The following is a 12,628-nucleotide window of genomic DNA, read 5'->3' as shown; positions in this document are numbered from 1 at the left end:
TCGGCCGCAGGAAGCCTCCGACTGCAAATTCAGGCCCATTGTGGCAGGTATTTGCCAAGCTGCTTTGTTTTTCTTGATGGTCATTATTTACTGCTAAGTCTGCTCAACCGGGGATTTTATTCATGTTGTTAACTGATTGATTTTATTTTTGTGTTTAATAGTCCTATAGTCTACCCATGACTCTTCACAACATGAACACCCTGCGGTTCATCCCACACAAGGACTACACTGCAAATCGCCTTGTTACTGGAGTGCTTCAGCTGGCCAGTAACACTTCACTCATGTTAGATGAGACCTTATTGGAACAAGGGCAGCTGGATGCTACAGGTCAGAGCTGAATTTCACAGACTCAAGCCATTTTTGCTGCCAGCATATTTCCTGAGATAATTTTGTTTCAATGTCAGTAGCTGGACTTTCAAACACTGACATTAATCCTGATTCATGAAGGAAGGAATGAATTGCTTATTCCTTAAATGTGGGAAGGAATATAGGGAATACTAAACAGAGGAGGACGACTGGAAGATTCCAAGATGGAAGGACGGGACAAGAGAAATTAAAGATTGTGGGGTTGGTGCAATTCTCCTGAAATCTGCCAAACCAGCGCAAACATCAAGGGATTTCGAGCGCAAGTTGCGGCCAGTGCAAATAGCGTTTCAGGAATTTTTTACCGGCTCTGCCAGCAAAACTGGTCTCTGCCCCCAGACTGAATTAATCACCACAGCGGGTTGCCACCAATTGCACTGGTTTGCAGCCCTTCCAAGGGGCTCTTAAAATGGAGTTTTTTTTTAGATGCAAGGACACTAATAGGCACCTTTTTAAAATTGATGAAATATTTAATTTGCTAATAAACTGACTAGTGTACACCAATTAAACTGGTTCTGTATAATTTTTAAGTCATTTTAATGATTTAAAATCGGGTTACTCACAGCTGGTCAATTGACATTGACTAAAAATGCTTTAAACCCATAAACCCATTTTCAGCTATATTAACAAAACTGCACCAGGTTACCAATCTTAAACGTATCACAGAATATTAATGCAAGGGGTGGGAAAATATTAATGTTGTACACACTGCCCAGCTGTGCCGCTTCATGCAAGATTTTATGTTTGTGATTAATAAATGAGTTTGAGCGGAAGCTTGAACTTCACTTCAGAAAAGTGGAGCAATTTGCACCCAGATTGCCGATTGTGCCCAAAACTGAAACTCTACCCCGATGTCCCTAAACACACTGAAGTAGATAATAACAAAATGCTGGAAACTCTCAGGTGGTCGGGCAGCATTTGTGGAAGGGTCTGATAAAGGGTTTTAGACCTAAACCATTAACCCCACATTCCTCTCTCCACAGATGCTGCCTGACCTATTAAGCGTTTCCAGCATTTTCTCTTTTTATTTCAGATTTCCAGCGTCTGTGGTATTTTGCTTTTTGATTTGAACCAGATGACTGTGTTTGTTAGGAAATAGTGAGCATGATGTTGGAGATCATTTTCCTGTGGATTCTCTCCTGCCTACCTGGGCCTCGCAAAAAAAAAAATTGGGCCCACTCTTTTTATTCATTCAGGGGATGGCAAGGCCAGCATTTATTGCCCATCCCTAATTGCCCTCGAAGGTGGTGGTGAGCCGTTGCCTTGAACTGCTGCAGTCCGTGTGGTGAAGGTATTCCCACAGTAGTGTTGGGGAGGGAGTTCCAGGATTTTGGACCAGCGATTATGAAGGAACGCCTGCTGCCCTTGTCCTAGGCAGTAGCGGTCGTGGGTTTGGAAGGGACTGTTGAAGATGCCTTGGCGAGTTGCTAGAGTGCATCTTGTAGATGGTACACACTGCAGCCACAGTGTGCTGGTGGTGGAGGGAGTGAATGTTTAAGGTGGTGGTTGGGGTGCCAATCAAGCCAGCTGCTTTGTCTTGGATGGTGTCGAGCTTCTCAAGTATTGTTGGAGCTGCATTTATATAGGCAAGTGTTTGCTGCAGATAAACTATGTTCAAAGAATATTGAAGATCATACTGTAAGTAGGTAATCTAATTTTAGCTTTTAAATGAGAAGATGCAACAGTTTCTTCAGGGCAGCATACTTGGCTCACTTTATGCTCCCTGTCTGGAGTAAAAATAAAACTGGGAAGGTAGCTCAACCGTGGCTAACAAGGGAAATTAAGGATAGTGTTGAATCCAAGGAAGAGGCATATAAATTGGCCAGAAAAAGCAGCAAACCTGAGGACTGGGAGAAATTTATAATTCAGCAGAGGAGGACAAAGGGTTTAATTAGGAGAGAGAAAATAGAGTATGAGAGGAAGCTTGCTGGGAACATAAAAACTGACTGCAAAAGCTTCTATAGATATGTGAAGAGAAAAAAATTAGTGAAGACAAACATTGGTCCCTTGCAGTCAGATTCAGGTGAATTTATAATGGGGAACAAAGAAATGGCGGACCAGTTAAACAAATACTTTGGTTCTGTCTTCACGAAGGAAGACACAAATAACCTTCTGGAAATACTAGGGGACCGAGGGTCCAGTGAGAAGGAGGAACTGAATGATATCCTTATTAGGTGGGAAATTGTGTTAAGGAAATTGATGGGATTGAAGGCCGATAAATCCCCAGGGCCTCATAGTCTGCATCCCAGAGTACTTAAGAAAGTGGCCCTAGAAATAGTGGATGCATTGGTGATCATTTTCCAACAGTCTATATCTACTCTGGATCAGTTCCTATGGACTGGAGGGTTGCTAATGTAACACCACTTTTTAAGAAAGGAGGAAGAGAGAAAACGGGTAATTATGGACCGGTTAGCCTGACATCAGTAGTGGGGAAAATGTTGGAATCAATTATTAAAGATGAAATAGCTGCGCATTTTGAAAGCAATGACAGGATCGGTCCAAGTCAGCATGGATTTATGAAAGGAAAATCATGCTTGACAAATCTTCTAGAGTTTTTTGAGGATGTAACTGGTAAAGTAGACAAGGGATAAACAGTGGATGTGGTGTATTCGAACTTTCAAAAGCCTTTTGACAAGGTCCCACACAAGAGATTGGTGTGCAAAATTAAAGCACATGGTATTGGGGGTAATGTGTTGACGTGGATAGAGAACTAGTTGGCAGACAGGAAGCAGAGAGTCGGGATAAACGGGTCCTTTTTCAGAAAGGCAGGTAGTGACGAGTGGGGTGCCGCAGGGCTCAGTGCTGGGACCCCAGCTATTTACAATATACATCAATTATTTAGATGAAGGAATTGAGTGTAATATCTCCAAATTTGCAGATGACACTAAGCTGGGTGGCGGTGTGAGCTGTGAGGAAGACTAAGGCTGCAGGGTGACTTGGGACAGGTTAGGTGAGTGAGCAAAAGCATGGCAAATGCAGTATAATGTGGATAAATGTTGAGGTTATCCACTTTGGTGGCAAAAACAGGAAGGCAGAATATTATCTGAATGGCGGAAGATTAGGAAAAGGGGAGGTGCAACGAGACCTGGGTGTCGTGGTACATCAGTCATTGAAAGTTGGCATGCAGGTACAGCAGGTGGTGAAGAAGGCAAATGGCATGTTGGCCTTCATAGCTAGGGGATTTGAGTATAGGAGCAGGGAGGTCTTGCTGCAGTTGTACAGGGCCTTCGTGAGGCTTCACCTGGAATATTGTGTTCAGTTTTGGCCTCCGAATCTGAGGAAGGACATTCTTGCTATTGAGGGAGTGCAGCGAAGGTTCACCAGACTGATTCCCGGGATGGCGGGACTGACATATGAGGAGAGACTGGATCGACTGGGCCTGCATTCACTGGCATTTAGAAGGATGAGCGGGGACGGGACTGGACAGGTTAGATGCAGGAAGAATGTTTCCGATGTTGAAGTCCAGAACCGGGGTCACAGTCTAAGGATAAGGGGTAAGCCATTTAGGACTGAGATGAGGAGAAACTTCTTCACTCGTTAACCTGTGGAATTCTCTACCGCAGAGAGTTGTTGATGCCAGTTCATTGGATATATTCAAGAGGGAGTTAGATATGGCCATTACGGTTAAAGAGATCAAGGGATATGGAGAGAAATCAGGAAAGGGGTACTGAGGTGAATGATCAGCCATGATCTTATTGAATGGTGATGCAGGCTCGAAGGGCCGAATTGCCTACTCCTGCACCTATTTTCTATGTTTCTCTGCAGCATTATCGTTATTGTGTTAATATCACTTGTGAGAAACACGTACTGTCAAAATACCCCCAGTTGGGATTGCAAACCAAAACCCCGGGGGCTCCTTACTCTTTCTATGGCCACTTGCTTATTGGTTTCTTTGCTGCACCAGTCCATGATTCGGTTTGCTTCCTGTTAGTGTTTTATTACGTTCAGATGAAGGCAGCTGCTGGCTTCAGACACTGCTGGCTTCCATGTTTGAAATATTATGATTATAGTTAGCCATCTTCAGAGGTCTTGAAGTTTTAACTGGAAAATCCCATTAAGTTTGTGAGGTAATAGTCAGTTGTGCTGCAGCTATTTGAATGCTTATACATTCAAAACATTCATTTATTTGCCCTCTTAGATTTGTAAACTAGAAGCAGGAGTAATCGACCTGCCATTTAAAAACAAGGCATTTGTGTCACTCCCGATCACTGTAGATGCCCAATCTTTCACAGGTGTCCGAAATGTGACAGCGCTTGGTAATGTGATTACCTGGCAGAAGGTGGACTATGACTTCAACTATCACCAGATGGAATTCCCTTGCAATATTAATGTGCTCATCACTTCTGAAGGAAGATCTCTCTTACCGGTACGTGTGCTGTGTGGATTTATCTATTTGTACTGCGCCGTGTAAATCGTGGTCCAAGTCGTGTTGATTTTTGTTCGAAATAAATTGTGTGCAATACAGCTATAATGCACTGAAGTGATTTTTCACAACCCTAATGACAACATAATATGATGTTTGCATAATAAGAATATTTTAATTTTAGGGAAAGTCTTGTGTACCTTTTTTGAATCAACATAAAACAATAATATCTCCCTCTAAAACATCAACTTTTGAAGTTTATTTTTGAGAAAAGCTGGAAGTAACCTTTTTAGTTGCAAGTGGTTCTCTGTTTTATCATGAGGCAATTTGCATCTGCTGTTGTCCACACTGGTGGGATAAAGATGCTCTGCAAGTTTCATCTTCAAGAAAACACGCCCACACTTCCTACTGGGATTCGTCCAGTAGGATGAACAAGAGTGCATTATACAGTTAGGGTCCCTTTAAGAACTACTTGTAGTTTTGTGATCCTGCCCCATTCAGGAGACCCAAAACCTTAGGTTAATTCTGGACTTTTTTTCTGGGCTATCAAAACAATTTTTAAAATAATCGTGATTAATCTCTCGATTTAAAAATGTTAACATTTTAAAATCTGCATCTTGGTTTTAGTCGCATTTTAATTGTTACAATTACTGCTATCATTTCATTTGAGTTTTATTAGTGATATTACATGGATTATTTAGACAATCTGAAAATGAACTGTTTATCACGGAGATTACTTCTGTTGACTGGAACTCAGTTTGGCAGATTCAGTAATTTTCTCTATCCATTGAACTGTCAGTTTAAAAAAAAAAAAAAAAAATTTGCATGTCTTTCACTTTGTGCTTCACTCCCTAATGCTGTAGTTTACTTTAAACTTTTATCTTTTTCTTTCGCTTGCTTTCTGTTAGTGCTGTAAAGTACTATTTGATAGTTTAGTACGAATCACTGGTGTCATAATTAAACAATTGGATCTAAAGTACAACATGAGGGGTGAAGTTGTAAGTGTCATGTTCGGTCATAATGTGTAACATACATAAAATAATTGTGATTTTTGTAAAAATGCTGAAATGCATTTACATTGCTAGATCATACTGTTATGAATAAAATTCAGATTGTTAGGCAGGTCTTGGGAAATCACTGGAAAATCTTTTGCGTTGCTCTTTTTTAGTATCGCTTCTATTGCTCTCTTGTGGAATTTACTAAAGTAGAGTATTTATCTCATTTATAGTCTGACTGCCAAGTCCACCTGCAGCCTCAGATGATTCCTGCCAACATAGAAGAGTACATGGTTAATTTGCAGACAGCTGTACTGCCTTCCATGCTAAAGAAATTTCGCACATATCTGAGCTTACTGAGACTAATGGACTACAGTATATCTGATGAAGTGACCACGGTATAATGTCCTTTTTATGTTGGTGGCTATTTTTTCAAGTTCTGCGATAGGTAATGTGATTTTAAATTTTGAATGATGATATATTCTAGGCAGTGGAAGAAGATTTTGTGGAGATGAGAAAGAGTGATCCTCAGAGCATAACTGCAGAAGATTTCCACCAGTTGCTTGTTGTAGCAAGGTAAGATGTCTGGAAATGGCTCGTTGCTTTGATTTTCTCTTTGGAATATTGAAACACCTTTATAACAAACACAAACAGTTAATCATTCCTGTTTTCTTGTATTTCAATTCACCTTTTCACTAAATACCAGGTTTTGAATGTACTCTTGTCGAGAGTGTGAGTAAAGGACCAGTTGTACTGTGGACCTGACTCTCTCTCTCTCTCTCTCTCTCTCTCTCTCTCTCTCTCTCTCTCTCTCCCTCCTTCCTCTTCCACCTCCTCTCATCTCTTTCTTCCCCCCCCCCACCCCTCCTCTCTTTCTCCCCCCCCACCCCCACTCCTCCTCTCTTTCTCTTCCCCCCCCTCCTCTCTTTCTCTTCCCCCCCCCCCCCACCCCTCCTCTCTTTCTCTCCTCACCCCCCCCCCCTCACCCCTCCTCTTTCTCTTCTCCCCCCTCCCCCCCATCTCTTCTCTTTGCGCCCCCCCCCCCCCCATCTCTCTCTCTCTACCTCTTTAAAAGCTTTCTTCAATCCCTTCTTTTTAACCTAGCTTTTGGTCATAATTTCAAAATTGCTCAGCATCTGTTTTTATTATCTTTCTATAAAACACTTGCAGTGTTGGGGAGGTTATAGGCCTGGAGAAAGTTGCAGAGATAGGGTAGGGATGAGGCCAAAGATTCTAATGGTAGTTGGGGCGCTGGGTTCATGTCAGTTGGTGAAGAGTGGGATGATTGAATGGCATAATGCAGCAGGATTTTGTACATGGAGTTTAGGGAGGGTGGGGGATAGGAGGCCAGTAAGGAGGGCATTGGAATAGAGTCTGCAGGTGATTATGGCATACAAAACCAGAGAGGTTGACAATACACAAGGCAGCCAATAGTGACTGCTGGCTCTTTGCTCGAGCAGTCCAAATCACACTACCCTACTTTTTCCCCATCACTTTGTATCAGTTATTTAAGGAAGGATATACTTGCATTGGAGGCAGTTCAGAGAAGGTTCACTAGATTGATTCCTGAGATGAAGGGGTTGACTTATGAGGAAAGGTTGAGTAGATTGGGCCTATACTCATTGGAGTTTAGAAGAATGAGAGGTGATCTTATTGAAACACATAAGATACTGAGGGGGCTCAACAAGGTAGATGCAGAGAGGATGTTTCCCCTTGTGGGGGAATCTACAACTAGGGGGCATAGTTTCAGAATAAGGGGTCGCCCATTTAAAACTGAGTTGAGGAGAAATTTCTTCTCTCAGGGTTGTAAATCTGTGGAATTCTCTGCCCCCGGGAGATGTGGAAGCTGGGTCATTGACTATATTTAAGGTGGAGATAGACAGATTTTTGAGTGATTTATGGGGAGCGGGCAGGGAAATGGAGCTGAGCCCAAGATCAGATCAGCCATGATCTTATTGAATGGCGGAGCAGGCTCGAGGGGCCAAATGGCCCACTCCAGCTCCTATTTCTTATGTTCTTATCATCCTCCGCATTGACCATTTATCCAACTTCCCTTGTATGCCAGTTTGTAGCGGAGGGCCTGAGGTAGGAGTGGAGTGGGCACTGGTGGAAGTGGAAATAGGCATTCTTGATGATGGAGGGTATATGAGGTCTGAAACTGAACTCTGTGTGCATTTAGCGATGCATGCAGAGAGCTCTCCTTTGCTTGAGTACATATGAATGCAAAGTTGGCAGCATAAATTGCTGTTGAGTCTCGCTTTCTAAACAGGTATTGTTAAACTGGCACTATAGTATAACAGCACCATTAGTCAAGGTTGTTACAAAATCATGGGGCACCAACAGAGCAGCTCTAGCATGAGTGTTTTTGGCTCCAACAGAAGTCTGCTTATCTGGTCTGAGCTTTACTACTGACTTTAATATCACTAAGACTTATAATAAAGTTTGCAAAAATGGAAACATTAGTTCTTCCCATTTCTTTAAAAATGAATATAGTGCACTCTGGTGTCTGACCTTAAGAACATAAGAAATAGAAGTAGGCCATTCGGCCCTTCGAGCCTGCTCCGCCATTCAATAAAATCATGGCTGATCTTCTACCTCAACTCTATCTTCCCGTGCTATCCTTCGATTCCCTTAATATCCAGAAATCTTACCAATATCTGCCTTGAATATACTCAACGACTGAGCCTCCACAGCCTTCTGGGGTAGAGAATTCCAAAGATTCATCACCCTCTGAGTGAAGAAGTCCTAAATGGCTGACTCCTTAGCACCTTAGATTGTAACAGTCACATATTTCTGTGTGTGAGGAACATTAGTACCACATCGAGTAATAGCAGTATCAGTGCTGTCATTTAATTTTGCACCAAGTTCCATCCCACAAAGATATTCAAATTGAAAAGTAATTTGACAACCAAGTTAGGAAGGAGAGAATTTGGTGAATGAGTTTAAACAAACTGTATGTTGTACATAACTATATTTTGCAAGATATAAAAATGTTTCAGCTGTTGCCTAATTGATGCTTTTATATTGAATTGTAGCTTTTGAGTAATTTTTTAAATTTAAGAGTCAACTTTCGTTTGCCTTTAAACAGGTTGGTATCTCTGAGTGCTGGCCACACGACCTTATCACGAGAAAGATGGCAGCGAGCAAAGCAATTGGAGGTTCTTCGCAAAAGCAGGATACAGCAACAAACCCATGTAAATGGCAACGAACCTTAATGATGGACTGTCGTTAAAACTCGAGCGTTTATAGAACTTGCGTATCAGTGGGCTTTATGTAAATTTAAAGAGCTAACATTCCTTCTCAGCCCACCTGCCAAATCTGTCATCACATTGAGGAAAAACATTTTTTCCCCCCTCTTTGTAGATCATTTGTATCAAATTTTCTTACAAAAAATTTCTTATAAATCTAAATTCTGACTACTTTATTTCTAATGTCTGTGTCGCTTGTACTGAAGCCTCTGCATTTTAGTTAAATACATCCAGTTGTGAAAATATCTTCTACATTCCTCTTACCACAATTTCTCAAATACAAGCTATTTTTGTAATTTTGTAAACTGTTTTTGCATAACATTGTACTTGTTAAAAGTTGCCTTTTTTTTAAAAAAAAAACAAGTGTGAAATATGAAGAATTCAACAGCTGTTAGATTCTTTGTTTTAAAAACTAAATTGTGGGTTAGGGATGAACTTCTCGTGCTGTTTGCACATTCCGATCTAAACTTGTAAACTGACACTGGAACTAGCGGTGAATCAGTTTGTTTACACGTCGTAGTTTTAAGTGTGGACAACCTTTTGTTTAATCAAAGCTGGTTAACTTCTAACATTGAAGCGGCCTCTTATTTATCACTTAATACAACCGCTCCGACTTTACTGGGTATTTAAATTATGTACAAGCTGCCTTCAAACCGTAACTGTATTTTTGCATCAATTTGTGAAAATTATTATTTTCTAAGATTCAGTAAAGTTATGCGCCAGTGTTTATACTGATTTGTAGATCAAGTGTGCAATTTAGGCACATCTAATGAAGTGGGGTAGAATTTCTGGTGGGCAGATGGGCTGTAGAAAGAGTGGGCATGATGATTGTCCATGCTTATTCAGTTATGTAGAATATGTGCTTCTAGTAACGAGCGTAATGGTGACAGTAGTAGTTTGTAGACCTGCAGCAGAATAAGCGGAGTTGTAAAATTAGGTTCAAATGAGGCCTGTCAGAACAAAGCTTTTGGAGCAGCCTTAAACATCCCAAACCTTTGATTTCAGTTAGTCTTGCAACACACTGCCGGGTTTTTGTTTTTAATCTGAGTAAGTGGATTATCAGGCAAGTCGAACCAATTCATCTATTCTGTGGTATCTTTTCCCCTCCGCCCTGCCCGGTTGTGGTTTACTGGTTCATGTGCTATACCAGGCTCAATTATATCTGAGCAAACACTCTTGGGAAAACCTCAAGCATTCTATCATGCTTTCTTATAAGAGTGACTGGTTGAAGAGAATAACTTTTTACTCCACTTTTTTAAAAAAAAACTCTTCTTGCAGCCTGCCAGTTGTCAGGAGTTCAGGTGAAGCCAGTCATTACAGGACTGTGGAACCTTTCTCCGGTTTGTACACCCAGTGGCAGCATTGAGCGCTCCCAGGTCCGGTACTAAAGTTCCCTGTACTTTGTCCCAGCATGGTAGCTTAGTCCAATCTTGAAAGTAGCTCCTGTCTGCCACGCACACACACTGCACTACCACTGAACTTAAGAGTAGCTTTGCAAGATTGCAATTTTGAGTAATGTGGTCCACTCTAACTAGGAACTGAATGAAGACTGCCCAAGCTTATTTAATAGCTGGACCTTGCAGCCAGCAAGGAAGGAGAGCTAATCGATTTTCTGCTGGTTTCATACGAAGGTCCAAAAAAGGACAGCTTTGTCTCATCAAACAGAAGTGCTTCCCAATTCCTGAGCCTGTTGCTGTAATGTGTTTAATTTAGACCTGACCAGCACTGTGAATTTAAATATTTAACAATATGGAGATTTCCCAGCTGGTGGCAGAAGAGTTCCCAGAGATGGGATTTTTAACTATACACATTCTTGTCGATTTTGCATTCCTCTAGCTGAGGGATGTTGGTGCTGGGGAATGGATTACTTTTGTTTTGGGAACCGAGTGGGCATTAAGTACTTTCGGGTATAGCACAATTAGATGTAGAGCTTAGCTACCTGTACTCTCTCCCAACAATATTCCCAAGTTTGGACCTTAGCACCTTGCCAAACAACCCCTCCTCTAGAACTTAGTAATGTGCTTGAGCTAAGCGTATTACTGTCATGTCTTCCTGACCCTGTTTTTAATAATGAGCTGCTTGTTGAATAGCAAGTGAACTCATTAATTCCATCAAGCAAATTTTATTTTAAAAAAAGCACTGCTGTATTTAAGGATTAATAGAAAACCATGTCTTCATTCTGAAGGTGACTGGCATGGTGTGCAAAACTGATTTAGAAAGACCTTTTAATAGTTTAAAGAAAGCCTTGAAGCTGTGCAACCACTGAATGAAAGAATTTGTGGTAGGGCAATGCACCTAAGGACTTTTCCTAACTTTGAAAATGTTGATAGATGTAATCATTTGGAGTTTGAATAAAGACTCTTGTTTTTCAGTTTTGTAATGGCTTTGTCCCAGGAGCTCATGAACACACTTGAGCTGCTTTCCTTGATTGTGTTTTGTCTCTAGGTTTTCATTACTGCTTCATTTAACAAACTGATATGGTTGAATAAAATTAATCTTTGTTTCCTTTTCAAACATTTTGACTTTCGGATTTGGTTGGTTTGGAGGCGAAAGATTGATTCAATGAAGGATTATGATTGTGAAATCATGTCCTTTTGCATTTTCCTTAATTCAAGCACAGGGCTGTGTTTATTACAGTTAGTGAAGAGGAACACACACTGCACTACCACTGAATTTAAGAGTAACAGGAACTTTTAAAAATTCTCGGCCATCTGCTAAAATGGAGGTAAACCTGGAACAATCCAAAGACTAAAGTGAAAATAAGGGGTGGGATCAATCAAAAATTTCAATAAAGAATTGTGAGGTAAAAGTGATCAAGATTTCTGTACAATGATCATATCAGGGATATTTGCTGTAAAGTTTTTCTTAAACAAATTAAAAGATACCTTTTTTTAAAACTTGGATTCTTTTCTTTTTGGGTGGTAATTGTCAACAGTTTGGAAAGATTGGAGCCTTTGTAGCCCAGTGACACTAGTCAAGGTCCCAGCTTTAAGACTGGATCGGAGTTAGATGGTGCTGAGCTAGGGAGGATTCCCACTCTTGATCATTATCCAGCAATTTGATACCTTGTGTTATTATACCTTATGATACGACGTGCATTTTGTAACACAGCCCATGTGTGTATACATCACACAGCATGTATATTATAACACCACACGTGTGTATACTGTAACACATCACACAGCATGTATATTGTAACACAGCAAACGAGTGTATACTGTAACACATTAGACAGTATATTGTAACACCACGTGTGTATATTGCAACATCACATACGTGTATATTGTAGCACATCACACGTGTATATTGTAGCACATCACACGTGTATATTGTAGCACAGCACATTGTGCACACTGATGTGTGACAATGTTTGCGCTATGTCACACATCACTCAATGCGCACACTCATTACATCGCGCACGTTGTTGCACAACACATCGTGCACATTGTCACACATCGCACACCGGGCACATTGTCATATATATCACACCGCGCACTTTGACACATCACAATGTAACCCCACTTTTTAAAAAAGGAAGGAGAAAATGGAATTATAGACCGGTCAGCCTGACATCGGTAGTGGGCAAAATGATGGAATCAATTATTAAGGATGTCATAACAGCGCATTTGGAAAGTGGTGACATAATAGGTACAAGTCAG

At 40.9% G+C, this 12,628-nt stretch overlaps 2 protein-coding genes across 2 annotated transcripts in view; one reads left to right on the top strand and one right to left on the bottom strand.

The window, feature by feature from the left end:
* mcmbp (minichromosome maintenance complex binding protein) overlaps window positions 1–11,340 on the top strand; it is a 34,548-nt gene extending 23,208 nt beyond the window's left edge. Inside the window, exons 12-16 of the mRNA XM_070876668.1 lie at window positions 162–327; window positions 4,596–4,729; window positions 5,955–6,119; window positions 6,209–6,297; window positions 8,810–11,340. Of these exons, the coding sequence (XP_070732769.1) occupies window positions 162–327; window positions 4,596–4,729; window positions 5,955–6,119; window positions 6,209–6,297; window positions 8,810–8,936 (681 nt within the window). The 3' untranslated portion in view covers window positions 8,937–11,340. The remainder of the gene's footprint in view (window positions 1–161; window positions 328–4,595; window positions 4,730–5,954; window positions 6,120–6,208; window positions 6,298–8,809) is intronic.
* inpp5f (inositol polyphosphate-5-phosphatase F) overlaps window positions 1–12,628 on the bottom strand; it is a 271,778-nt gene that overhangs the window by 1,031 nt on the left and 258,119 nt on the right. The window lies entirely within an intron of this gene.

The sequence above is a fragment of the Pristiophorus japonicus genome, chromosome 3 (genome assembly GCF_044704955.1).
Source record: "Pristiophorus japonicus isolate sPriJap1 chromosome 3, sPriJap1.hap1, whole genome shotgun sequence".
NCBI lineage: Eukaryota > Metazoa > Chordata > Chondrichthyes > Pristiophoridae > Pristiophorus > Pristiophorus japonicus.
Note: the sequence above shows the minus strand (reverse complement) of the source record. Positions and strands in the feature narration are given on the sequence as shown.